The sequence below is a fragment of the Amblyomma americanum genome, chromosome 4 (assembly GCF_052857255.1).
Source record: "Amblyomma americanum isolate KBUSLIRL-KWMA chromosome 4, ASM5285725v1, whole genome shotgun sequence".
NCBI lineage: Eukaryota > Metazoa > Arthropoda > Arachnida > Ixodida > Ixodidae > Amblyomma > Amblyomma americanum.
In genome coordinates, this window is record NC_135500.1 from 172506819 (window position 1) to 172533332 (window position 26514).

At 44.5% G+C, this 26514-nt stretch overlaps 1 protein-coding gene across 2 annotated transcripts in view; it reads left to right on the forward strand.

The window, feature by feature from the left end:
• The window catches only part of LOC144128653 (cell adhesion molecule Dscam1-like), a 120627-nt gene that overhangs the window by 60656 nt on the left and 33457 nt on the right, over window positions 1–26514 (forward strand). For both annotated transcript variants that reach the window (XM_077662221.1, XM_077662220.1), the window contains exons 3-8: window positions 12696–12857; window positions 16904–17056; window positions 19945–20238; window positions 21974–22240; window positions 24855–25036; window positions 25586–25811. In XM_077662221.1, coding sequence (XP_077518347.1) covers window positions 12696–12857; window positions 16904–17056; window positions 19945–20238; window positions 21974–22240; window positions 24855–25036; window positions 25586–25811 — 1284 coding nt within the window. The remainder of the gene's footprint in view (window positions 1–12695; window positions 12858–16903; window positions 17057–19944; window positions 20239–21973; window positions 22241–24854; window positions 25037–25585; window positions 25812–26514) is intronic.

Below are 26514 nucleotides of genomic sequence, written 5' to 3' on the forward strand. Positions count from 1 at the left end.
GAGACGATGTGGAGGGGAAAAAAACTGCGCCTCGAGGCCGACGTGACAGGTGATGAATGTAGATCAGGAGGGGAAAAAAGAGGCCGAGATAGTGTAGACGGGAGCTGTTTCCTGATCAGGTAGAGGCTTCTTTATTGATCAGCACAATTTGTCAAAGTCAACTTGTCGCTTCCAGGTGCGATTGATGTGATCCCTCTTGAAAAGATTCTCTGCGGGCGAGCATCCGCTTTGTCTGTTGCTTCCGTTTCTTTATTCTTGCGCTGCTGGCGCGATTTCCCGTTCGGAGAAGAATTGTTCCTGCCTAAGAGAGAAGAAACTCCGCACAGAGAGAGCACAGTGTTTTCCGGGAGTCTGGAAAGTAGTGGCTGTGCTCGTCTCGAATTTTCTTTAGCCGCCCTGCCTAGTTCCTTATCAGAAGACTACAAGGAGTCAGAAAAATGGCGCCTCGTCTCTGGCGTTGAGAATAAATGAGGCTTCTTTTTTGTGTGTATGTCTCCCAGTTCACAAGGAATAGAAGCTGTATAAACTGTCCTGAATAAGAAAGCTAGCAGAACTTTTGCAGTGTGCTTTACAGACGCTGCTTTCTATAATAGCTTTAAATCTTTAGAAGCAAAAGCCACTGCTTGAAAGAGTGAAGCTTATTTGAATGCATTACCAATGCCCTGGAACTCTCTAAAAGCTTTTCTATTTCTTGTGCTGATAACTACATCATTGGTAGGGCTTGGAAAAAGAGGTTGTGAAGAATGTGCCTGGACGTACTGCAGTTTCCAAAACAACATGCCAAACATCAGAATGCTTCTGATTAGACATGCACATAGGCGACAGTATTAGTTGCCTGTAGGGGTAATTAGCGAATACCTTCTAACTTTTTGCTGTGATAAAGTGACGGAAAAGTAGAGTAAAAACTCTATCATTTCTTGGTATTGCGGTTCATTTTTAAAACTCTGGCTGTGCGACATTTAGCTCAGGAGATCCAAAATATTTGAAGGTAAAATTATTTATTATTGCTACTGCGCATTCTGCATATCGTAATTTACGGCCTACATGGATGTTACATACACCATGTCTGACGCTTGTTACGTAGAACTTTCTATATGAAGTGCATCGAGGCATTCAAATCTAGAATACTGTTTCTAAAAAAGTAAGTATTGTGTTACCTGATTGCGCAATCGACTTGCAGAGAAAAGAACCCGACCCAAGCATTGATATATGGTAGCGCCAATTTGCCCTAAAAAAAAGCTCCATAAGTGTGATTTGTCTCCAGGAAATATAGGCGATTATAACGTACTTTTATTGCGTGCTTTTCAGTGCAGTGATTTCGTGCTCCCCTCGGTAAATTAATTTTGTGAAGCTTCGGCGACATCCAATAGTAATCATTTTACTTGTTTGCTAAATTCTTGTATGTTTTTCAATATATTGTTCTTTACGCTTGTCTCTGCTTTACAATTTTTACAAAGCACCCCCTCCCCCCCTCTTCAGGCCACAGTACTGCCCTTCAGTGTGAGCCAAAAAGTGATTTATTATAAGTAGTGCGACGAGATTGTACAGCGACACAAAGTACCAATCACAGCGGAATTTTCGCCACATGCGAGATGTACTATGCTGAGGCAACATATGATACTGTAACTTCTTGAAGAATGGAGCAACCGGGTGGCGGCAGCGCCTGGCTGAACCAAGCAGGCAAGCAGTCGGGACAAATGGCCGGCGTTTATTCAACGGCTTGCGTTTTTATAGCCAAGGAAAAGGAGGAGGAAAGAAAGGGATTTGTCGAGTGGCGCGCGTGGTCTTCGGCCCAAACGGCAGCTGAGCTATAGGAGGTACACGTGACACGGACGGCGCAGTTCGCATCAAAGGCCTAATACGATGTAACGCGTAATTTTCCTTTCAGTTGTTCTCTTTACTTTAGCTGGGAAAGGGAGAGCTGGAAACGTGCGTCATTTACAATAGCAAGCCAAACTCTTCACCGTCCACGAGCAGTTCATTATCTCTATGTTGCTTCTTTCATTTGCCTTTGTTCACCTTTTAAGAAAGGTTCGATACTGTCCGGCACATAGCGTCGCCGCGAGGTTTCTGTTTGTTTTGGTATCGCTTTCAATCACACAGCATGCACAACTTTTTCGTTCCGCATTGAAAAATGTCGTCCCTCCATGTGCTTCTATAGTTTTCTTGTCCTAAAACATCCCCTCCCACACCGTCACCTGTGCTCACTATCGATGGCCGCATGCGACCAGCTATCAAGTCTATTCAACAATGAATGAATAGTTCGCGCTTGGGCTATGCCGTTCCTCGCGCAGAAATAAGTGCAGTGCCGCAAGAAAGATTCGAATCCAGCGTAGGCGACATTGACGCTTAGACCTAAAATACCAAGCATGTGACTGTGCTACAGGAAATAAATGTTAATAATTTTCATTTCTTCTTGCGCGACTAGTAGAATGGCTAATATATTTTAATAAGCGGCCTTCTTTCAACACATGTTTACAAAACAAGGCAGAAGTAGAGGCTGCCGCACATGCAGGAGGGTACGCCAGACTCCACTTTACTTACTAGCGTTACTTTACCTGGAATTCGGGACAGCGCCCAGCACTGCAGCTAACTCTAGCGGCCTATTGAGCTTCAGTCAGAGGCGACAGTTTTTTTTCTATAAATGATCGCACAAACATCGGTCAAAACGTTTTTCAGGTGATTTTGGTGCTTTGCTGGTCGTCTGGGCCATCTTAAGAGTTATAACAATGGGAGCCTGTGAAGACGACCTAAATTTCAAGGTGTTTTGGGGGAGGAAAACTTGATTTGCCAAAAATGTACTGCTCCGATCTCTTTTTTCCAGCTGAAATAGATAAAGGAGGGGCTCAGCTTTGTATTCTACAAGGTTTTCTTTGTCAGAGCGATCAAGAAATTGTCCAAAATTACCATTTTTAGAACGCAGTCGGCTAATCCCACAGTAGGATGAAAGGCCAGTCAGTTCAATCTCGCTTATTCGTTGGTCTAAATTTGGCCGAGTGGTTGAGTAATGTGAAGGTGCTGCTTCCTAACCGCGAGGACATGTCATCAAATCTCAACTGCTGGCGAATTATTATTTTTTTCACATGACGTCAGCGCGTTATTCTTTAATATTACAGCGTACGCTACGTGAATAAAACTAAGGGAACTAGAAGTGTCTGTTCTCACTTCCTGGTAATGGCGTTCATAAAAGACGTAAGCACTGCTTCACTGCTGCATAAACTGTTGAGCACAAAAAGGCAGCGAGTCTGCTGCGAGCGACTGAGTGCGAGCTCATGTGAAAAACTGCTTCCACTCCTGGGCGACGGATAGCGGGATTTGCGTGCGCGACAAACCATATCCTTAGCAAAGTGGTGACGCTTGCGCTGCAAAGCCTCCGTCGAGGAGTGCGTGCGCAGGCACTCTTCCGCGCGCTACTTTGCCAAGCGTAACTAAGGAGGACAGCGTGGGAGCAGCGCTTGCCGAGCGCTTTGCTCTCGCCGTTACAGTTTCGTAGCTGCGCCCGCTCATTTGAATACCCATTTGCATGCAAAAAGGGGCAGCCCCGTGGAAGATGGTAATGGTACTGGTAATGACTGGTAAGAGAGTTTAAATAATCAAGGTCCGTAGCAGTGATTTCGCGCGAGCGGTGATATTGCTTTAATTTTAGCTGATTAGGCTGTACTTGGACGAAGCCCTTTCCGTCACCGGCTGCAAGTTCTGTGAGATGGCCTTGACCTAATGCGGCCATTTCGCATCGCTAGTAAAAATGGCTGCTTTCAACGCTTCCTTCTTTCTTCTTTTGCTCGTCACGTGAGCGCGGGATTTGGTTTTTTGTTTTCAACTCTGGCTGAGCATGCACGGTTTCTGGCGTTTTGTTGCTGCTCGAAGCGAAGAAATGCTTGTCTAAAATAGGGCGCTTGGTGAAGCAAAGGTAATTTAAACCAGTTTTATTTGTAAAGCAGCAGAGATTGTGCTTTATAATTTATTTCAGCCTATAAGACACGTTTTTCTCAATGAAATCTCAGAGAAGGTCTTAAATACTTGAAAGGTTCTACATACTTATACGTGAACTGCAGGGTTACAAAAATGCATGTGAACGAAACCCTACAGGAATGCAACCATCTAGACAAATATAAGTGAAGTTTTGCTTCAGCAAGCGCGCCCGTAAAGACCTTTTCTCAATCAGATGGAAAGGAATCGGCCATGTTTCGTCTGCTCTAGGGTAGATCAAACAAACGTCACTTCTTAGCGTAGTGACGAAAAAGTTACCCCGGGACAGGCCATTTCACATTACCCATGGCAGCTAAGCAAATCGGATAATTCTTGCACTGTGCTGCATACATAATAGGACCGCTCCGCCAGCAGGTTTCTTTAGTAGTTTTTTATTTTTTCGTAGCAAAATTATGCTGCCTACCAGGCTCAGCAAAAAACTGACGTGCGTAACGACTCTGTGACAAAAGCTCTTAAATAACGCAAAAGAAATCGTGCTTTATTAGGCAGGGGCTAACAATGAGCCGAGTGCCGAGGATTCGAAGCTTATGCGCTTAAATCCTTACTCCGCAACACTTTTTTTACCCATTGCTATGAACTATCGCACTGTACGTTGAAGAAAGCAGCTATTTTCTCTATGACTAACGTATGGCACTTTGGAGTTTTTTTATTGCATATTATATTGCAGGGCGCCGGGGCAGTCTTATTTTTTGATTTCTTGGTCATATCTGCCTGACACTAATTAAAAATTCGAGAACGCGATTTGGGTGAAGACTTGCGGGATCGCCACCGCCATTTTTCTTCTCCATAATCTGCCCAGGTTCGGGCATATATCTGCTTAGCACACTATCCTCGTTCCGAGTCTGGAATATTTCCAGTCTGTTTCAGCGCCAATTATTGTTAATAGACTAATGGGGACCTCAAAGAAGAAAATATACACAAGCATTCTGAAAAACACGTTTAAATTTTCATTCATTTTGTAAAGAAACAACAGTTCCAATATTGCCATCAAGTTCTTCCTTTGCAAAAGACGCTTTGACGTCAAAATTTCACCTATATTACCTTCGCAGGCAGGTTTCATAACTGTCTGAGGGTTCAGTATTTCCTTACGCGTTTTTAACAGATATTTCTTTCAAACCGCACTGCTCATAGTCCGATGGCATTGGCGCCGAAGAAATCGACGCGTACGTGTCCTTACAAAACTCTCTCCAAATAGACGGCCTGGGATAATCGCCCTTGGAGAAAGAGCAAATATAAAACTTCTTTCAAGTACGCCACAATTTGTGCTTGAATACGGCCTCACGTGTAAGAACGATTAAGATATAAAGTGAGAAGAAAAAGTTATCTTCAGGAAAAGCATAAAGAACAAAGGCAGGCTCCAGCTGCAAAAGGCCGTTTCATCCGGTCACTTACCACGGGTACACCGAACACCCTCCTTAAGGAGTTTACGCTGTCTTTGCACCTTTACAATACAAGAGCAACCCTTTTGCAAGCGGTGCCGCACACTACTGACCAAGAAAAGATCGCAAGATCGATTATGATCTCTCCGATGAATGACAAAAAGTGTGTTGAATCCTGCACGTTACGTGATGTCGAGCGTTAGTAATGCATTTTTTTCCTTTAAACAAAACCTCCCTTTGAAAAAAAAATACACTGGAGAAGGAAGGCCAAGAGCGCGCACATTCCTGAGACGTCATAACCGCAGTGCCGGATTTATTAACGTAGGTTCATACCGGTGGCTCCTTAATTAAAGCGGCGAGAAAAAGCTATGCTTCAGGAAGAAACAGCAAGGAACTAACAACTATGCGTTCCTTTTTTCTTTTCTTCTGACTGCGAAAACAGTATCGGTCTCCCAATGCAAAAATGCCGGTGTCTGTCTGCAGCCACACGGCCCCATGTTTACAGCCAATCAGCCTCCACCTCCCAACTCCAGCCCACCTAGCTAGAGGGCTGCCCACCATCCACCGCCACCATCGACCCACCTCCGTACATCATCTTCACCCTCCACAAGTGCCAGCCACCCATCTCCGTCCACCTGCGCTTTAGAGAGAAATTTTGAAGGATTGGCATTTAGTAAAAGTATTCATTAAAATATAAGCATAAAGCAATCATTCACGGTAGATGCAACTGCTTTCGTAAAATTTTCGCCCCAGACGTCTGATTGTCCTGTAAATTTTTTATTCCTATTCCGCTGACTTGCGTTGAAATCACATTTGCTGCACCTTACAAGCACAATTTGCGTTGGACCCCAAACTTATTCAAGCGCCTTTCCCGAGTGACCGCCTCGGAGGAAAATGCTTGGAAACACGGCGCCCCAGGCCCTCGAGCCAATTGGCCGAAAAACTATTTTTCTCTGTAAGATGGCCGGGCTTACGCAGGACGCAAGTCAGAAGAATGAAAAGCTCACCTCTCTCCCCAAGCTATCATGCATGCCACCTATTCTTCGTCGGTCCATTGGTTCTTTGAATTGCATCTTCTCATTTTTATTCTTACTTTCTATCCTGCCTTACTTTCTGTTTGTGTTTCCGGTAGGCCTGCTTATCCCTTTTTTAGGAACCTTCGCTATTTGGTGCCTGTGTCTCTGCCAGTGTCAACCTGCCTGCACATCTTCTCAATGCATGTGCGCCCGTGCGAGACATATTTAGAACAGGCGATGCCGACCTGATTGAATACAAGCTTTATTTTGCTCACTGAAACATGGCGAAGAGTAGCGCAGCCGTTAGTTTTTCTGAAAAAGAGTAAACTCTGAACCGGCTACCGTGGTGTTCGGTTTTTATTACAAGTATCAAAAAGTGTGGACACTATATGTATGTAGCTTTTTGTACCTAGCTGTTCACTCAGTACACGTTTTCAATACTAGCAGGATTTAGAAAATAATAATGAGACAAGAGTAGATAATTCAAACTCAATTTTTGGTATTTGTTTAGTTGCCTGTCTTCGTAGCCGAAGCCTGAAAAAAATATTATCTTGTATTTCTTCGGCTTCGCACATATGACTCCGCCTTATCCTTACGACACATTGTTTGACAGCTTGCACATCTAAAGCATTGGCCGCATGCATGCGACCTTGATCTTTTTCTGCGTACGTGTTTGCACCTGACATCCCCTAGCATTTGAATTATACGGCACTAGCTTTGTAAGGGCGAATGAGTAATTACAAATGGCATTGTAATTAAAAATATCCTCGGCCTAATTTCTCCATGCCTTGTTTGTACATGAGGGCAATGCGACTGCGCGCTTTGTTCTCTATGCTGCTCTACGCCCGTGTCAAAAATTAAGAAAGGCCTACACACGACACTCGATGCAATTACTTTGAAAGAGACGTGCATAGATCATGGAATTTATGCAGTTATTACAAGTCTAGCGGTTTCTAACAGACTAAGAAAGGCAACACGAACGTTCCTAATTTCCTTACACATCAAGAAGAGCCGAAAAATGAGTTCACAACATATACTTTCTTAATACAATGATCATACCTTACTGAGTTTTTTTTTGTTGTTGTTGTTGTTCCGGTCGGCCTTGAATTTACGAAGGTCGCAAACTACTGTGTTTAACCGAGTGTTGGCTGGTCACTGTTCTGAGAATCACAAGAAAGGAGGACGCCTCGTCCTAACTGCAAACTGCGCTCAGAAATAAAAGTGAAGCACTTGTTTTACTTATAACCAGTTGGGGTAAGAGGCACACTCTCTATTTATTTATACGTTTACTATGAGTCAGATATCCCGCCCTGGACATTGCATGAGGGGTCTAAGCGCATTTGACTAAAACTTAAATCTTATGGTTGTACAATTGTTATGCAGCGTTAATAACGGGCAAAGGCTGTCATGCCTAGCAGCCCTGGCTCTTGATACCGGTGTCGTTGCATTTCAGAGCGAGAAAACGCAATGAGAAATCAGCATAGCCATTTGAAATACCAAAGAGCAGCGTGTTGAATTTTTTCTCGCCACAACGCCGTACAACGCAGGGGATGCCTACGGTTGTCACTATCAAACGCTGCTACCAATGTGTTAGGACTGCGTTGTCGAGTAGTATGTTTTTACCAGGCCGGGTTCAGGAGTCGCATGTTCACGCCGGCAATCACTCAGCTTGAGTGGCGGTGCCTTTTGCAATTGCTCCGTTTGGGACGTCAGTAGCGATTGATCAATTACGATCTTGAATTAGGATGAATGCAAGGGAGGAAAGATGCCTCATGCCCGCCCGCAAGGCTGGCTTGGTACAAGTGTTTCGCTGACGACCCCGACAACTGAGGGATGTCGTCAGCATTAGCATCATCGAATTCTGACGGGCTTAACTAGATAAATAAGAGGTACCTCCTTTCTCACCACAGTAGACCAATTACGAAGACATTTAACCTTTCCAAGCAAGCTGTGCAGACTGTCTTAACTGCTTCATTGGCTTCTAAACAGACAATTTGTTTCCCTCAAAAATCTTCGGCGTAAAGGCCTCGTGTTTGTCGACATTCCGGTTATTAAGGTTTAACCTCTGCCTAGTTCTCTTAACAGTTGCAACGTTAGGGTGTTTTGTCTTCTGTTTCTCTTGGTAGGACACGCATGACACGACCGCGTTCCGCATCTTTCATCTCACTCTCGCTCCGGTGACGGTCAATGCCACCATCCAAATCCCAGCGGTCCGACTGCCTGATGTGCCGAACTCTTCCGGCTACGCCAAGGCCCTTTGCTGCGGTCGCCAGCCCTCTCTGTCGCCTACAGCCCCTTTTGTTCGATGTAGCAGTTGCCTTGTCAGTTCATGGCTTCTTTTTATCTTTGTGCTTTTTTGTCTCGACTAGCAGGACTTTTTTTCTTTGTCTTCTGTCAGCGTCTTCCTCACCGCACTCACTTTTCTGCCTCCTCTTTTTTTGTTTATTTGCTGTTGTTTTTTTCCCGCAAGGAGGAAGTACCATCGTACGGGGATCTGTGAGCCGCGCACGGTAGAGGTGAAAAAATAAGAGAGATCTTGCTCTGTGAGCTTCGGGCACCCCATTGCTCTGCACTTCTGCTGTGCTCATATTTGTTGTTTGGTTGCGCATCCTTACGGCGACGGCTTCCCGGACATCCATCTCGTCGCTGCCTGTCACGCCCCAGTGGGCCCAACTGTCTGCGGGAGATAGGAAACGGGGGGACGGCTTGGCTCGATCGCGCCGCTGCTACCGAGAGCTGATTGTTGACCGGTGGTCCGCGAAGCCTGCGCATGCCGCATGGGCTACGTTAATTCCTCGCAGACAAGGAGCGCGCGGTTTGGCAGTTCGTCGCCTGCAGCCACTGGCCACAGCAGTCATTTGCTAGTGTATGCACTTACTTCGAGGCAACTTTCATCGCTCCAGCATCCATGTCTTAACCTACAGCTGTGCAAGCCCTTCTGCGTTTGAGTGAAAACTATCCCTGATTTGTCATTTTGACTTCGCGAGTGCAGGGGAAAAAAAACAAGTAGGATTTGACAGAGGAAAGGAAGAGGGCTGGGCTTTTTTGAGAATCATGGTTTATTATTGATATTTCTGCTGAATAAAAGTTCCAAAAAAAGATTTCTCCTTACTTACCCGACGTGCTTAACATGTTCAAGAATAGGAACTGCAGGACGATTTGCCGTTTCAGTGGTGCTGCTTTCACGCATTTGAAAACTGCGTCCTTCATAGTGTCTAAAGCAAGAAGTACTTCAACTCATCACGTCAGAGATAATATTCCTACTCCTAAGCTAGTCATTATACAAAAAGAATCAATGAAGGAGTTGTGCAGAGCAAGGACCAGAAAGAAACCATAGTGAACACTGCAGTATGAAAAATGGGAAACACTTTTCCGTGCTTCCAACAAAGAGCGCGTGACTCAATATGAACGAAGCAGCGGCACGTGTGTTCAGCATACCGTGCATGATATCACACTCGTACCGGCCTTTCGAAGGACACGCGCAACTTGTCGCAGGCATGGTCCCTGTCAGCTGGCATAAGCCACAGTAGTCTTTTGCATGTTTCCTTCGCAGCTCGAAAAACAGGTTCATGATAACCGTAGATTTATAAAACGCGCATCACATGCAGGTAGTTTCATTCGACGGTATTCATATCATTGCCTTTGACATTTCACGCATGTAAAGCTATTACAAAACAAATATTAAGCAATCACTTACACAATTGTGATCAATTATTTTATTTTGAGTGACAATTATACTACTTATTGACGGCTTGAGTTGGAATCCTGCCACATAAACGGGCCTTTGAGAAATATGCGACGCACTTCACATGAGACACCGTACATTCACATTACCTGGAATTCGGAGCTAACACTTCTACTTTCCTTGGCTGACACCAGGTGGCACATACGCCAACATTAAAAATAGTGCCCTTACATCATGCGAAAAAAAAATTCCGGCAACTGTTTCGATTCTATCACATGTCCCAGCGGTCCAGAAGTAGCGCCTTTAGACCACTCGGCCACAGAGCAAAGATCACGAAACGGTGAATCGGTTGGATTTTAACCCTACTGCGCAGATTAGACGCCTTTGTTCTGAAAATATCAATTTCATATGCCTTGCTTTTCCATTCTGAAAAACAAAAGCTCGAAGAGTAGAAAGTTGAGTCCCTCCTCTTTCTATTTCCACTGGTAAAAAGAGATCGAAGGAGATAATTTTTAGAAAATCAAAATTTATTCTCCCAAAACACATTCAAAATTTGCCCGTTTCTGTGGACTTCCATTCTTAACAATTTTAACGGCATGTAAAAAAACCTTTATCGGACACCGGGCTTCACTGCCTACAAATGCTTTTGAAGATCATTAAATTGCAAGTCTTATGAGAAAATCTACGCCAATTTCTGCGCGATTAGCTATTGAAAAACATCTTTTACCTCTCTTTGAAGTGCAATAGGCCGCTAGGCTAAGCGGCCCTTCTGGACACTGTCTCGAATTCCTGGTAATGCAGGACGCAATGTCTGCGCGTGTATTAGCTGTGCGCATAGCTGTGTGCATACGCCATCGTGGTGGCTGAGTATTCGAGGCAACAGACTACAGAGCGAAACTTTGAGAGTTCTGTCCCGTCCACGGTAGCAGAATTTCACAATCTACAGTCAGGGTTAGTAAGTTGACAGACTGATTACTGCTGAAGTAAACTTGCGATAAACAGCTAAAAAACATTCTAGAACGGGCGCTTGCAGCCCGCTTATTACTACTTTGCGAACACGAAAAATATTAAAAAGTGATCTTCTACGAGCCAATTGCACCTTGTGTCGATTAGCTGATTGATGGTACCGTGATTTATAGCTGCATATATCCTCTGAGTTTACACAACGGTGGTGAGTTGGAAGTCAGCACCCGCCCAACTTTGCGTGCGCCTTTCCTGACGTTTTTTAGTGAGGCCGCATTTAGTTGGAGACAAAACGCCTAAGTCGCCACTAGAGAAGGTTCTTGGTCATGTTTAAAAGCCCCGGGTAGCGGAAATTGGTCTCCAATTGACTCTCCATTGTGATGTGCATCAAAAACCACTCTTTGTTCTTGGCAAGTAAAATACCATAATTTTAAAAAACGAGTCGTAAACTATGTACGGAGTCTTCGCAAGCGTAGTGCATTGACATTCAAGATTAAGCTTTTTTTGAGCCCCTACTGGTCAATGCTGCGTCAAATTTGCTAGTAAACATTTTAAGTGTCGAGCTTATTTTTCAATAACATTTTCAAGAAGCATACGCCGAAACATTCTTATATGTGTGTTATAACTGAAGGTTTGTATATTACTTGCTTGTTTTCAGTGTGTGCCGCTCAGTTGTAAGTTGTTTTTTCACCAGATAAAGGAACTGTAGAGTGTCTGCATTTTTAGGCACATTGTAATTGTTATCGCTCTGTCGGTGAGCAGCACAGTCTAGAGGCAGCCCAAATTCAAACTGATGCATGATATGAAACTAATCAAATGTTCGTTAGGTCCCTGTTTATAAGCCAGGAGTCTGATAGCGTTTCTGCGACACTTGAGGGAAGCGCATAGTGATGGACAGACATTTTTTCTTCACCTACGACGATTCATTTATCGATACATAAAGGTATTCTGCTGACCCGTTTTTGTACTTACGATTAGCAGTCAAGCAAATAGGTTGATTCAGTCTTATAATAAACCAAAACGCCAGCGTCATTAAAATAGAACGAAAACAAACAAAGCAAGAAATACAGGCAGTGTTGTTTGTGCCATATCTGCTGGTTCCATCTCTTTGTCCCATCGTACACAACGTTTTGTGCTATCAATGTCATGGCTGAAAATAAAGAATCTCACTTTAATTTTTGCGCTGCAAGTGAAGGGCTTACACAAAATATCCAATACACTCGGACAATCGTTATTTGTTGCTAGACAGTAGACATGCCGGATAAGGCGTTACTCAAGTACGTTTCTGACCGCCTAAGCAGCAAATATTCATCAATCCGCAGCGAATGTATATAAATCTTTCTTTTCATCGCATTGAACTATGTGACGGCAATTTATAGAGCAGTCAGCTTCAGTAATTGTTTACTTATTTTTTTGCGTTGTTGCCGTACGTTACGCCACTAAAGAACATACACTTATCTATGGTATCCATTTGTCTGTGGTTCAATTCAGCAACGGAGAATAATTGCTGAAAATGCGCATCATTATAGACACCTCTACAGCTACAGTTTTCGTGTATTTGATTATTTAGCTATTACTGTGGGAGATTATATTATCCGTGTCATCCACAACCATGGCTACCGCAGGGCGCAGTTGCCTTATTGTTCACCTTTCTTCTCGCAGCCGTCAACCAGGAGTTTGATGTGCAAGTTTACGACGAATTTGTCATCAAAGGCAACACTGGAGTATTACGCTGCCAGATACCAAGCTTTGTAAAGGAGTACGTCACGGTGACGTCATGGGTTAGAGACGACGGTCTTGTAATCCACGCCGATTCGGATGCAGGTAAGCGGAAGTTTTACGGTGGGCAATTCATTTGTGTTCATTGCCTTTTCGCTCCGGAAATGTCTTGCTGAACGTACAGTAATTATGCCGCCATTTATTGTGCTCAGATATTGTATTCTAATATTCCTCACAAACAAGCTACGCCCAGTGCTCCGAGCATTGACTTTTTCGTGCAAATTTAACCATAAAGGCTTTTTTTTTATTCCAACAGCAAATTAGTTAAAAAGGACGAGATCCTACAGAGTTTTTAGCAACATCGTTTATTCCTACACTTTTTAAATTCGAGAGTTGAACGAAATTTCACTTGGTCGGGGACAATCATATTAATACTTTGAAATAGACGCTGACCAGGAGAAAAACAAAAAACAGACAAAAAATTGCTAATGCCTTAGCTCTGTTAGGCCAGGATATACGTAGCGAAAGCGCGGAGACTTCTGCATTGAAAGAGTGCATTCACTAGATTTGACTTTATTCATGGTTAAAACTTGAGCCGTCGTGGCGGAGTGGTAGCGTCTCCGCCTTAAACGCAAAAGGTTTTTTTTTTTATTCACTGGGTGTGCGGGGGGTTTCAGTGGCTCCCATAGATGCCGCCAAAGAATGCGTTGGTTAGCGATTAAGCGCAGGCTTTGTTGAGGCGCGCTTATACTCCGGCGTAACGCGCGCGCGCGCGCTGCACGGCACCGTCACGTCGGCCAAAGCGAGACCCTCTATACTCCAACTGCGCTTGACCGCCGACGCATTCGGCGGCTTCGGCGCACTCTGACCGTACTGGCGGAGACTTGGAGCACGTCTCTATTTCGCGCCGAGTGCGCCAGCCGCCGCCGGCCCGGCCCGGTACGGCTCCGCGGCGAGGCGCGCGTTGTGACGTCATGTGCCTCCTCAGAACACCGCCACGGCGAAATCACAAGTTCGCGGCCAGTAAAGCATTCGCCCTAAAACACGGTTCGGCTCGCGTGCGCGAGCCTTGTTCGCAATCGGCGAGCATGCGACCAAAGGGCATCATTTTAAAACGCCTCATACATTTCCTGTCCACTCTCCCAGGAAAACAGGTGTTAATGCAGCACGTGTTTTTGCAGTTAAGTTAAAATGCGTTGCCAGTGTGCAGTAACGAGAGTTAGTTTTTTTTTACAGCAGTATTAGAGTGAAAATTCCCCGGAAAAGTATATTTGAGTTCGTGCTCACAGTGCTTTTGTGTCCGCGGGTCACGTAAGCACCCCGTACACAGATCCCGACCTAGCGCTTATTTTGTCGTCATTCATTGGGACGCAGTCGCAAAAATACGGCGCATAACGCCTTAAATCGCAATCCTGCGACCACTACTTGAACAAAGCCCAAGCCTCCCTTTTCGCGGTAACATTTCCTGCCCAAACATGACCGCTCGGTCAAAAAAGACGCCTCTGAACGCTTTAAAACGACCTGTCATGAAAATATCTTGAAATTACTAGACGGCGCGGCATCCTGCGCGCCTGCGCAGTAGCAGCTGTCGAAGTTATGATACATGCACCAGAAACGACGTAGAACACTAGTCATATTGCTCGAGTGGCATGAATGTAGCCCCATATTTCAAGTATATGGGATGTCAGACGCCCAAAAAAATTCGTCAGGTCGAACAGAGAACGAACGATGTTTGGGTGCTGCCGATAAACGTCGTGTGTGCTACGCCCTGTTGTCTGTTTTCGATAGTACTCGTCTAAACACAGCTCACACAGAATTTTCTAGTATAAATCAAAAGTGTCATCAAGCCCGTGCTGACGCATTTCTCACGCTATACACCGCTCATTGTCACCCTCCTCCCGCCTTTATAGCGCTCCTAGATAAGCACCGGCCACAGTGGCTGAGTGGTTAAGGCACTTGCGGTCTGAGCTGGAGTACCCGGGTTCGAACCCGACCGCAGTGGCCACATTTCAATGGAGGCGAAACCCAACAAACGCGCTCGTGTACTGTGCGATGTCAGTGCATATTAAAGGCTTCCTGATGTACTAAATCATTCCAGAGCCCTCCACTAAACCACCTCTTTTTCACTTTCTACTTTCTTTTCCTCTTTCACCCTTTCTCTCAGTAAGCAGATTGAGTGTCCACCGAGAAGGGAGACTGAATTTTCTCAAAAACAGAGGCACAATCATTACGCACTCTTTCGTGACAGCAGCGTTCCAAACAAACGGGAAGTTTTAAAATCGCAATGCGGACCAGCTATCGTTGGTCAACGACATCACCACGGGCTTCAGCGCTATTCTTTTTTTAACCTTCATTCTAACCTGCTATTTCATGTGTTCTCTGTGCGTCACTCAGCTTTACTATTAGCGGTGCCAAGATGGCCTCCCCTCCAAGGGACCTGGTAGGTTCAGGACGCCTTTAGAAGCTTGTTGTACTTAATTTTAGTTCCAATATATTTTTGGAAGTATCTGCTGTTAAATATTCACTGAACTCAAATAATGTTTAGATATAAAATAATTATAGAAATAAAATATCTCCAAACGAGCGTAGAATACGCGAACACTTAACGAGTTTTACTACATGAATCATGAGTGCAAGGGTTACGAAAGAGAAAAAAAGAAAGCTTTTAATGAAAAGCAGAGAATTCAGGCGGGTTCCAAAATTGCCGACATGTCATTCTGGTTGGGGAAGTGAATTGGGGAGAGAAAGAGGGAACAAAATGGATACAGAAAGTGTTCAAGAGAAAGAATTCAGAAACATGTGAGCATTCAATTTGGGCTGCGTTGCATCTATCATTAATGCTAGAAGATGGTGGAGTGCAATGTCCTACGAATGGGCTGACAAAGTCCACTTCATGAGGAGTGCATAATGATGAGATACAAGGAGGTTTTAGAGCTTGTCTAGTAGACCGACGTGATGTATATAGCCAAATAAACGTTCATTGTATATGTTGCTGTGTAAGGGAGGTTATGGGACCTAATACACAGCCCACTTTTAGAGCCACTTGGGGGAGCGGCTGCATTCGATGCTTATAGTACGCACGCTCATTGGCGTGCTCTGAGCACTGAAACCGAATATGCTGCTCTGTTCGAACTCAGCAGCAGTTGTCGCAGTGGGTACTGTTCAGTTGTCCTAATAGGCACCGTATGCCGTTTGTAAATGCAGCGTTCTGGCGAATTCAACAGTCGACAGTTTCCAGTGGGAGAGGAACTCAGCATGGCGCTCTTTATTTCAGATGTGGGTCGATTGAATGAAGAAGCTTTAGTGCCAAAGCAGTAAGCTTTAGTCCTTATTATTTTGTTCTTAGGAACAAAAAATAAGAACGCCACTAACAACAGTTTTAGTATGAACTTGATATAATGAGAGTTTTGAACGCAAGATTTAATCTGGGTAAGGAAAATAAATGTCCACGCCAATGCAGCTAGAAACGAGAAAATGGTTTTATATAAGAGAAAAGGCGTTTCAACTTTTTTTAATAAACCACAGTAGGCTAGTATGGAGAGACGAAGTGGCGAAAGGCTTCTTGACTAACAAGCAAAATAAAAACAGCTCTGTTACGTGTGTGCTGTAGTGAGTAGGTCCACGAAAGAAATGTTCCCAAGTATTTCACCTTACACGTCTTTTTCAGTATATACGTACTCCGCTGTTCAAATATTTCGCTACTTTCGCCAAGACACTCAATTGCCCCCAGTTGTTTCACATGTTACACTCTTACTTTATTTCGTATCTGTTGCCATATTTACGTTATTTAAACGCTTTCTCAAATAGTGGCACAGCAGTCCGAGCTATAGCGGTCATGCAGAGCAATCAAAGATGCTCGCGTCACGAAGTATGCGATTGAGTCGAGATTGAGGGTATTTCACTATGATAATCGTCATAGCCGAGAATACAAGGGAAAAGAGGCGTTTGTCAATCAAGGATCGCTTCAATATGCACGCTGCTTCAGGAATTCTAGGTGTGCAATGCCATGTGAGCTTTACCTTCCATATCAGTTGTGAGAAATTGGAACACATGAATGAAATTTTTTGAAAAAATTGTTTATTCGCGTACTTGCGAGAAAACGCTGCTTTTTGCCGCATTCATCTCATCTTCAAAATGCATTCATTGTCCAGGCGGGCGGTTCACTGTGTTTCCATCTGGAGAACTCCACGTCCGCAAAGTCGAGCCCGTTGCAGACAGCCACCGGAAATACTACTGCCAAGCCAAGCACAGGCTCACCGGGAAGGTTTTGAGGAGCACAACTGTTGCCAGGCTTATCATTATTGGTAAATTTTCTCCTACTTTTTCTCTGGAGGAGCATTATTTTTATGAGCTAAGAGTAGTCTGTGAGCTACGAGCCAAGCCACAAAGGAAGTCTTAAAAAAGATTAATCAGTCACGTCTCGATAACATCCATGCAAAACATCTGCACGCGAACGTTTTCTTCGTTCACCCTCTTCAACATTACTGCCGCACTGGCTAGCAACCCGACCTAAACAATTACTGCAGCCAACGATAGAGGACCCTACCTGCACAGAAACTGTGCACTTCTTACAAAGTGTTCGATGCGCGTAATCAACGTTGATGTTTTGCGCCTATGATAAACTTTTCCACGAAATAACTGCGAGACACACGTTGCTAATCGAAACACATCTAGGTGAAACATGGCTTAAAACAAAGCAATCATAACATGATATTCACGGTAACATTATGTCCGCTATGCAGTATGATGTGCAGTCAATAAATATGTTTGGCAAATATATAGTATTGGTTATTTTACAATAAAACACTAAACCAAGATGTTTGAATCAGTTTCTTATCCAGCGGTTTTGTTTTTAAACTATCATCACTCGCTTAAATTAGGTGTCTTAAGACTAGCTCTGAGAAAGACTAGGAAAGTGCATAATTTAGTTTTTGCGGGTCCACCTATATTGTTACAATACATATACAATGCCGTCATCGCCATTTAAAAAGGTAACCAGCAAAGGATTTCTTCTAATTTCAAGTTTTTTGCATAGTATGCCAGAATCTGTCCAAAAAAACTGTTTTCGTTTTCATCAGACAAAAAATCACGTCTTTCCCGTCGTGATCGCAGTTCAGTTGAGTAAGTCTTGTATATATTTTTGCATTTCGGGTTGGCCTGTTTACGCAGATCTTCTAGCCAGACATTCAGCGATTCCAGACCGCTTACGCACGGCTGCACACACTTCAGGCTCCCTTGCACTCCATAGCGCCCTCTACGAAGCTACGCCAAAGCGTCACCGGATCAACGCTCCCGTCATTTCCGCTTGCGCTCGATGAAGTGCTGACCCATTTATTATCGATGGTGGCAACGCAGTCTATTATCGATCAAACACTAGGGGAAAGCGGCGGGACAGGCTTCGAACAAGCCACGGCCTCTTATGCAAATCCGGGAGCTGCACGCTCGTGTGACGAGGCCGGTCTCGGGGGAAATCGGTAAAGCTTGGCAAAGTAAGCTAAGCTGCTTTCCAAATACTTCGTTAGTTTTTCATGCTGAGTCGCTTGATGTTTTCCACAGCAGCATACTAAGTGACTACGAGTCCTTAGGCGCCCTGTTTTGACGACCGCGTACATTTTTTCTAACTTTTTATTTTATTCCGGGATTCAACACCTGAAAGGCCTAAAAGAAAGCGTGCAAAAATGCCACACACGAACGCACACCGCCAACCGGTCGAAATGGGTATGCTTGCATGCGTCAAGAGGAAACTAGATGATGTACCGACAACTTGTCTGGCTTCCCACATACGACTTGTGCAGCTAATTCCAGTTATCTGTTTGTCCTGTTGATCAGCTGACGCCAGAGCGGCCACTTAGCTCTCAACTGTTTCCATCTTAAGCCATTCTTCCTTCCAAAAATGTGCACACCGCAATACGCAATCGCATGCGCTGTTTTCTTTTCGGTACTGTTTCGATTGACTTCCTTTTGCTCTTTGCCCCTGGCCTTTTTTCTGAAAATAGAGTTGTTGTTTTTTTCAGTTGGAGCCAACAGTATAACATAAGTAGAGCTATTGGGTGGCGCTGTTGATACGGTCATTTTTAGATATGCATTACTTTTAACTATTACCATGAAAATCACAATATTTCAGTTTGTGTATTTTTCTGTTGTGCTGCATATGTTTTTTCACCAGTAGTTTTACTGTAAAACATAGCAGAGAAAAAAAGTTCCATAATTTCTTACTTTAAGTGGTAATGCGAAAAAACAGTCTTTTACGTTTTACCGCGTGCTTCAAGTAGGCAGAACACAGCAGCACAGAACAGAGCGCATCTTCATTTTATTGTGGCTAGGGTGTACTGCAAGAGAGCGACAAAAAAATGCCCCATGAATAGAAAAAATTCTGATGTTCATCAATTTAACAATGCCTTCTCGACACAGTGGCAGACAAAATGAAAGTATTGTTTCGAATAGCTAAAAAACTTCGCGTATGGGTCATGTATCACCCATACTGCTCACCTTACTTGCTTGAAATTGTGTTAGATGCCTTGAGGCCGGAAGCGACGAGGAGGCTGTGCCATGGAGCGTTTCAATGCGTCGACGGCGTCTGTAGACAAAAGCGAGAAAATTGCAGAATTTTTTCCATACCAAATGCACAAACTTTACTGCACAAGTCGTTTTGGACACAATACTGCAGGTATATGACGGTATAGTTTTTTTGTACATAGCGACTATAGGAGGCAGTGTGCCAAAATAGGAGTTCACTAGACCTCTTTTTTTTTTATTTAGGCTCCTCTCTAGCAATGATACTTATACTTTGTTCAAAGAAAGACAAAACGGCACAAAAATGGTCAAGATTAAGAGCGAAAGAAAGGCCAAAACATTTATATTTACCACCCCGCAAGCTCAACTACGTCAAAGAGTAACACATGATGACTCAGTGGAAGACTAACTGCTTAAATACAACTTGTGAATAATGAAACAGATCTTTATTTTTCGTATTCTCTATAAACAGCGATTATCTTTTCAGCTTCCTTGATTCTTTATTCACTGGTTTGAGTGACAACAGGAAACAGCTGTGTGAGTGAAGTAATTCTTCTTTACGGAGCTTCTGGTATGCCTTTGACATCTAATTTTTTTCCCGTTGTAGGGCGACAAAGTGTCTTGAGTCTAAGTTGTGCGTTCTCGTTTGTTTCGATCACGAATCTCGTCCTCTCGACAGACACGCACGTGAACACGGCTCCCAGGCTGACCGACCGTCGGCCCGTGGTGCGGGCCCACCAGGGCGACAGCGTGAAAATCCCGTGCGCGGCGCAGGGCTACCCGGTGCCCTCCTACTCGTGGCACCGCGTCGAGGGCGGCTGGCAGGTGGCGCTGGACTCGACGGGCCGCGTGTCGCAGGCCGACGGAACGCTGCTCTTCAGGCGCGCCTCGGTCTCCGACGCCGGCAAGTACGTCTGCGTCGTCAACAACTCCATCGGCCAGGACCGCATGGAGACACAACTCGTAATCGCGGGTGAGTGGTACTTCCGCTTGTCGCCGGAATCAGTTGTATTTGTTTCTTCACAGCTTCCTACAGCCATGCACCATGGAGAGGCAATGGCAAGAACATGCGAAGAGTGGCAGTCGCACTCAAACCTAAATCTTAATAAAAAGAATTAAGCTTTTGTTATGGGGCCTTGTTTGTAAGCTTCCAACACAGTATTTGGGCCTTCACCAGAGACATTGCGCGCCAGGAACATCACTGACGTATCCTTATACTTGCGGAGTCAACATTCTAATCTGTCTGATTTGTGCCTAACCTGAGTTTCACCTGTGACCAGTACACAGAAGTCAGGTAAGAAAGTTCCCTGCTGCTGCACCCTTACGTAGACGTGCACTTCCAAACATTTACTGCAAGGTTTCTGAGACAAGCGAATTAAGGGGGAATCCCGGTGTCGCATAGCATTTCTGAGTTTTTCTTTGGTCCCTGAAAATAATCGCAAAAACATGAAAGTGTGGCGTACCTCGTCTAAAGTGTCAAATCAAATGCCGAAACAACGCATAGGCACGCGTCCTCTGTTTAAGCTTGGCGCTGTGGGTCTCCAGGCGAAGGTGGTAAGCAGTAGACGTACCCAGGGAATAATGCCGTCAGTAGTTAGCCTTCGTGTTGTAAGACTGACGCCAGATTTGGTGCCTGCAGTTTTCATAGTTCATATTCTTACTCAGATTTGAAGTCGCTAATATGAGAGAGAGAAGGCAGCGCGCGTCAACAATACTGAAGTTTCATTATAAGGGTGCGTACTCTTAATTGCTTTTGTGGCATGGTTTGTTTTTGTTTTTTGGTTTGAGATTGCGCTTCTTTTATTCCAATATTTCAATACAAAATACCCTTCAACCCTTTTACCTTTAACAAAAATTAAGATAATAAAGACAGCAGTACTGCGCTCTGACTATGGTCCCATAAGGGCACCCGTCCCCGGTCTTGTGTGGACAATGTGATCGTATTTTCATTCCGTTTCACAAAAATATATCATGCTCTGCCTAGGATGTGACGCCGATAGCTTCCCATAAAAAGCAGCCCAGGAAAGGAGGTCTCTGAAGAACTGTGTTTCCTTGGCGCCACAGAAAGGAAATATGGCATTTAACTCCTATCACTCTATTCAATATTTGAGTACAATGCGAATTAAATTGAATAAAATGCTTCCTAAAGGCTCAACGCATCCACTCTGCCTCATTCACGTAAAATATGTCGATATGTATTGATCCATTTTTGAATTTCAGACTAAACAACACGACGATTGGCTTCATCCCTTCTTTTAAAATATAATGCATTTTGAGTGCTTTCATTTGCCAGTTTATTCATTAACTTATGGATAGTTGTATAATTTGCAATGGCTCCTCTCACTGTATTGCGAGCGTCGCCCAAAACTTAGTCATTTTCAGTAATTCATGCGGGTTTATTCCAATAGTCCAGTCATCCTCCACTTCGCACCCTCCATGGTGACCAATTGGCCATCGCATTCCTGGATGACCACGAACTCAGGAGTTTGAAATCAGCCGTAGGGGATGAACTTCGATGGAGGCAAAACTAAAAAAAACGTTGTGTTAAGGCAGTGCATGTTAAGAAACCAACCCCGAGGGGCCAAGGTTAATCCTCTATTTCGACTACATTGTTTACCAAAGACCGCTGTCAAGTACTAGCAGGTAAAGCTCATTTATTAGTGAACCATTATGTTTCATTTAGCGATGCGCCTAAATTCCGCTCACAGCGCCCCTGGCGGCCTCTGTTCGCCCCCGGCGCACTGTGGCCACCGAAGGCGGCTCGGTGACAATCAACTGCTCCACCTCGGGCCACCCGGTGTCCTCGGTGGTATGGCTGAAGAACGGCCAGCCCGTGATCTCCTCCCGCGTCAAGATGCTCACCCGGGAGACGCTGCACATCCCCAACGTCCTGCGAGACGACAAGGGCATGTACCAATGCTTCGCGCTCAACGACTACGACTGGGCGCAGGACACCGCTGAGGTCACCCTGGGAGGTGAGGGACATTCGTATTCTGGCTTCTTTTACAAGAATAATCGAGATACACGCGATAGTGCACTGAGCTACACCATGACAACACTGTGAAGAAGTTTGCGGACATAACTTTTTTGTATTGAAGTGTTTTGGACGCCAATAGTTCGATAGCTCACACATTAAGAAGGCAAACTTACAGCGTGCGAAAAAGAAAGAATCTAAAAGGAAAGATGGCTTCAGAGATTTTTCCAACACTGCAGCTTATCGTGTAACTGATGACTTTGCAGGTTATGCTGCCGTGAAAAACAAATGCGTCTTTTAATTGGGTTCAGTCACCTCAAATTCCTCCACCAAAAAACACTGATATGATTAACCGGTTGCTTTACATTAGTATGGTGATCAAGATGCACTCGAAATATTAAAATTAATAGTCCATACTTGAAATGTGTAGCAAAATACTTCTTTTAAATTATTTTCATCACTCGCATCGAGCAGTTAATACTGCAATAGAAAACCAATAGACAACACTTTTGACGATAGCAAAAACGCTAACAGCAAAAAAATGCAAGCCTGCCGATGGGAGATCTACGGATTTATTTATATCTGTAGTGAAATCGTACAATACATGAAAGAATTGCGTTCATAGGCTGGTTGCCGTCCAAAAATGATTTTGTCCAGAAATGATGGGTGCATGGCAAACTTAGAACTCCGCAAGGTTTTTGCAAATGCGAGATAAAACGTAAACTTATTATGGTCAGGCTCGTCTGGAGGCGATAAAATAGAAACGAATGCTTCGATAAATTTATTGACATGTTGCAATGTGGAGTGAAAATATCACCTTCACCAGGCTGATAAACTTCACATTTTCTTTAAACTAAACATGTACCGATCAATATGGCCTCTAAACGGGCCTTTGTTGTAAAGCGACCCAGTGAAGATCAATGTCTTCAATGTATGCAATGGTAGCATAGCCAATGGTGGGGCGACGAACTCAAGAAGTTTGTCGGGATAATGTTGCCGCGCTGGACGCAATGCGACCTTCGTTCGTAGATTGCTACGAGAGTTAGTTGCACTGTACGTGTCCTCGACAGGCTCGTGGTGATCATGATAATCCGAGTATAAACTGCTGAGTTAAAGGATTGACTAGTAAACAGTTTATATTAGGCGACAAATTTATTGGCTATGAACAGAAAGCAACGGGGCCGAAACGTCCGTGGGTGTGTCACTCCGACAAATAGTTCGCCTGGCCGCCATGCGCGTTGCTTGGTCCATGGATGCTACGCTTATTCGCTGCGCAGCTGCCGCCACCTCTAGAAAGGTTCTTGTAATCAAGAACAACACTTTGACTTGACCATTTGAGGTTGGAAACGAGCAATTATATTAGAAATATGGCTCAGATAGCGAGTATTGCCAAGACATTGTTCGAATTTATACTATAACTGGAAACGTGGGCTCTATTTCACTGCGAAAGAAAAAAAAAGGCGTGTTTCGTTTCGGTAGCGTTTCCGAATAGCGAAGAACAGTTTTCGCGGAGTATGGTGGTCGTCCCGTAGCGCAAGTGAGTGGAATCAAAAGACGTCCGGAGGAAGATAGCAATGCGGTCTTCACTCCCAACATGCATTCTAGCACTGGCTGCTCAGGGTTTAAGTTGGATATGAAATTTTTTCGGCATTTTTGTGGACCAGCCTCTAGTATAGATTTGATTTTACCATTGTCGACGTTGTTTTGTGATGCACACAGTAGCTCTGATTGTCGCTTTGAACAGATATAATGACAATTCTTGACGAGTACAGCGTTGTTTAACTCAGTTTGTTAAAACACCTGTTATCCAAGCTCGTGCGGCAAAATTCTTTTGGGGGGCAAGAAGGGCATCAATTACAGATTGCTGTCCACGAATAACCGTATTAAGGCCTGCCAGTCTTTTTTCCTTTTCTACATATTGTTACTCAACGAGAAATCATCTGTGAGGGTCGCCAAACGATCAGCGCTCTTTAAAATCCGCTACTACCTTTTCGCCTTCTAAATAAACCAGTTGCTATTGTTACAACTTCGTATCAATACTCTGTCTAATTTGTCGAGGTTTCATTTCAAATAACTGTCAAGTGAAAAATTCTGAGCATTTTTACTATGAAAGCACCGTCCCGCATTTAAGAAGGCATCCAGCCCTACCCACCCAACAGTTTCGAAAGTGTTCTATTAAGAGCGCCAGTTGGATATAAATATTTTATAAGTCCTGACAGCTCCCTCAAAAGGTAGTAGATTGTAGGTGCCAGGTGATTTCTCTCCAATTCGTTAAAGCCGTATATCTACCGAATTTTTTGGGCGAAATATTATAAGCTCTTAATGATGTTGGCCGAGATATCTTATATGACGAGACAGTTTTTGCCGCCAAATGGCCAACAGGCGCACTTATTATAAGTCGCGCATGAGAAGAATGGCTGGCATGGTGCGTGGAAGTGGATCGGCGCTATTTTCAGGGAACATTACAATGCGTTGCTCCTACTTTTTTCCGTCGGGACCTGTTAGTCATATTCACTACGGCGTCCCTCGTAGACTGAGTAGCTTTGGGGCGTTAAACCTGCATAAACCAAACCAAACTTTTTAGTCATACCGCAAACTTCACACTAATGGTGCAGATGACCCTCCAGTACTCATGCACCGATTCGCCGAGCGGACTGTAGACCCAGGCGCCCCAGTGTCCCTCAAGTGCACCGCTACTGGCGCCCCACTGCCGCAGATCACGTGGACGCTGGACGGCGAGCCCGTCGCAGAGAACCTGCGACTGCGCATTGGAGACTTCGTCACAATTGATGGCCAGGTACGCGGGCCATAAATTGCGCAAAACATTCAACCGAATTTCTAATACTGCAGCGTATGTCAGCTGACGAGACGCACGTAAAGGATACCGCATGCGCAGTAAACAACCTGGTGCTTAAAGAAATTGACTTCTCCAAGAAACCTGCAACACACCTGCACCCCGAATCAAATCCGCTCTTTTACTCCTGCATGCGCTTAATGAGAGGCTATAAAGAATTGGTGCTCCGAGGGTGTGAAAAATCTATAACTATGGCGGTTATTGTTTTCGAAGCTTCTTTGCAAATAACCCTCTATCGTTGATAGCCTGTTTATTGAAGTATCGTGCACCTACGCAGGTTGCTTGAAAAGAGCGTTTTATTCAGAGCGCATGCCACATTCTGCCTGCTTTAAAGTAATTATATCAAGTTAAGGGTGGTTTATTTCAATGCTGATCAGAAGAGCACTCTTTGCCCCAAACATAGTTTAATTGAGAAGATCGATGGCTGTGGTCTGTTTTTGGTTGCATGAAGCCCCCAAAGTTAAACCCAGAAGAAATTTCCTCCTCGTTTAGGTGAACAGCTTCGTAAACCTGACGGCGGCGACGACCCAAGACGGCGGCCGCTACCAGTGCCACGCGAGCAACGACGCCGAGAGCATTTCCCACGGCGCGCGACTGAATGTGCGCGGACCACCACTGGTTCGCGCCATGCGCAACATGTCGGTGCTGGCGGGTCGCACGCTGGTGGTCCACTGCCCGGCAGCCGGTTACCCGCTCACCCAGATCCTCTGGTACAGAGGTGAGCACCGAGAAGAAGGGAACAGAGACGGGGAGAGGGGGAATTTTGAACAACTGACCTCCTCCTATTTTTGTGCGTGAGTATAAGTGTGAAGTTACTCAACGGTAACTGGTTTGCTTGCTACTCAAGGAAGTTAAGAAGTTATATTTGGTCGACACACATCTGAACACGGCACGGACAGCAAGGGCAAAGTGACTGCAGGTTGATAATACTTTGTAAGAAATACAATTTGTGAATTTATTTCAAACAGGGATGCAGTGACGACCATTTTTGCGCCTAATAGGAAACTACTTCGTTTTGTGAGCTTGCCGCGGGCGTGTAAGGGTGCATGCGCGTAATTAAAATTAGAGGACGCTTAAGCTTCCCCTTAAGAGTAGACGTGATAGCGCCTTCTTCTCCTTTTATTTTCTCTTTTTATTCCTTTGTTACAGAAACATTGCACGCATGTCACTACGCCCTGCTCCCCCGGTCGGTACCCCCTGGTGGCACTCACGCGCGATGCAAATTTTCCACGCATGGATGAATGTATGAACGATGGGAGCGCCACCTTTGAAATAGGGTGGTGGCAGTTTCCACTATTCTCGGCTTTTTTTTTATTTTTTCTCATTTTTTTAATTTATATTTCTCTAACGGTGTTGTAATAGGTCTATAAATTCACCATTTCCTTTAAACACATTTTAATTCTACACTTCTAATCTCTTGT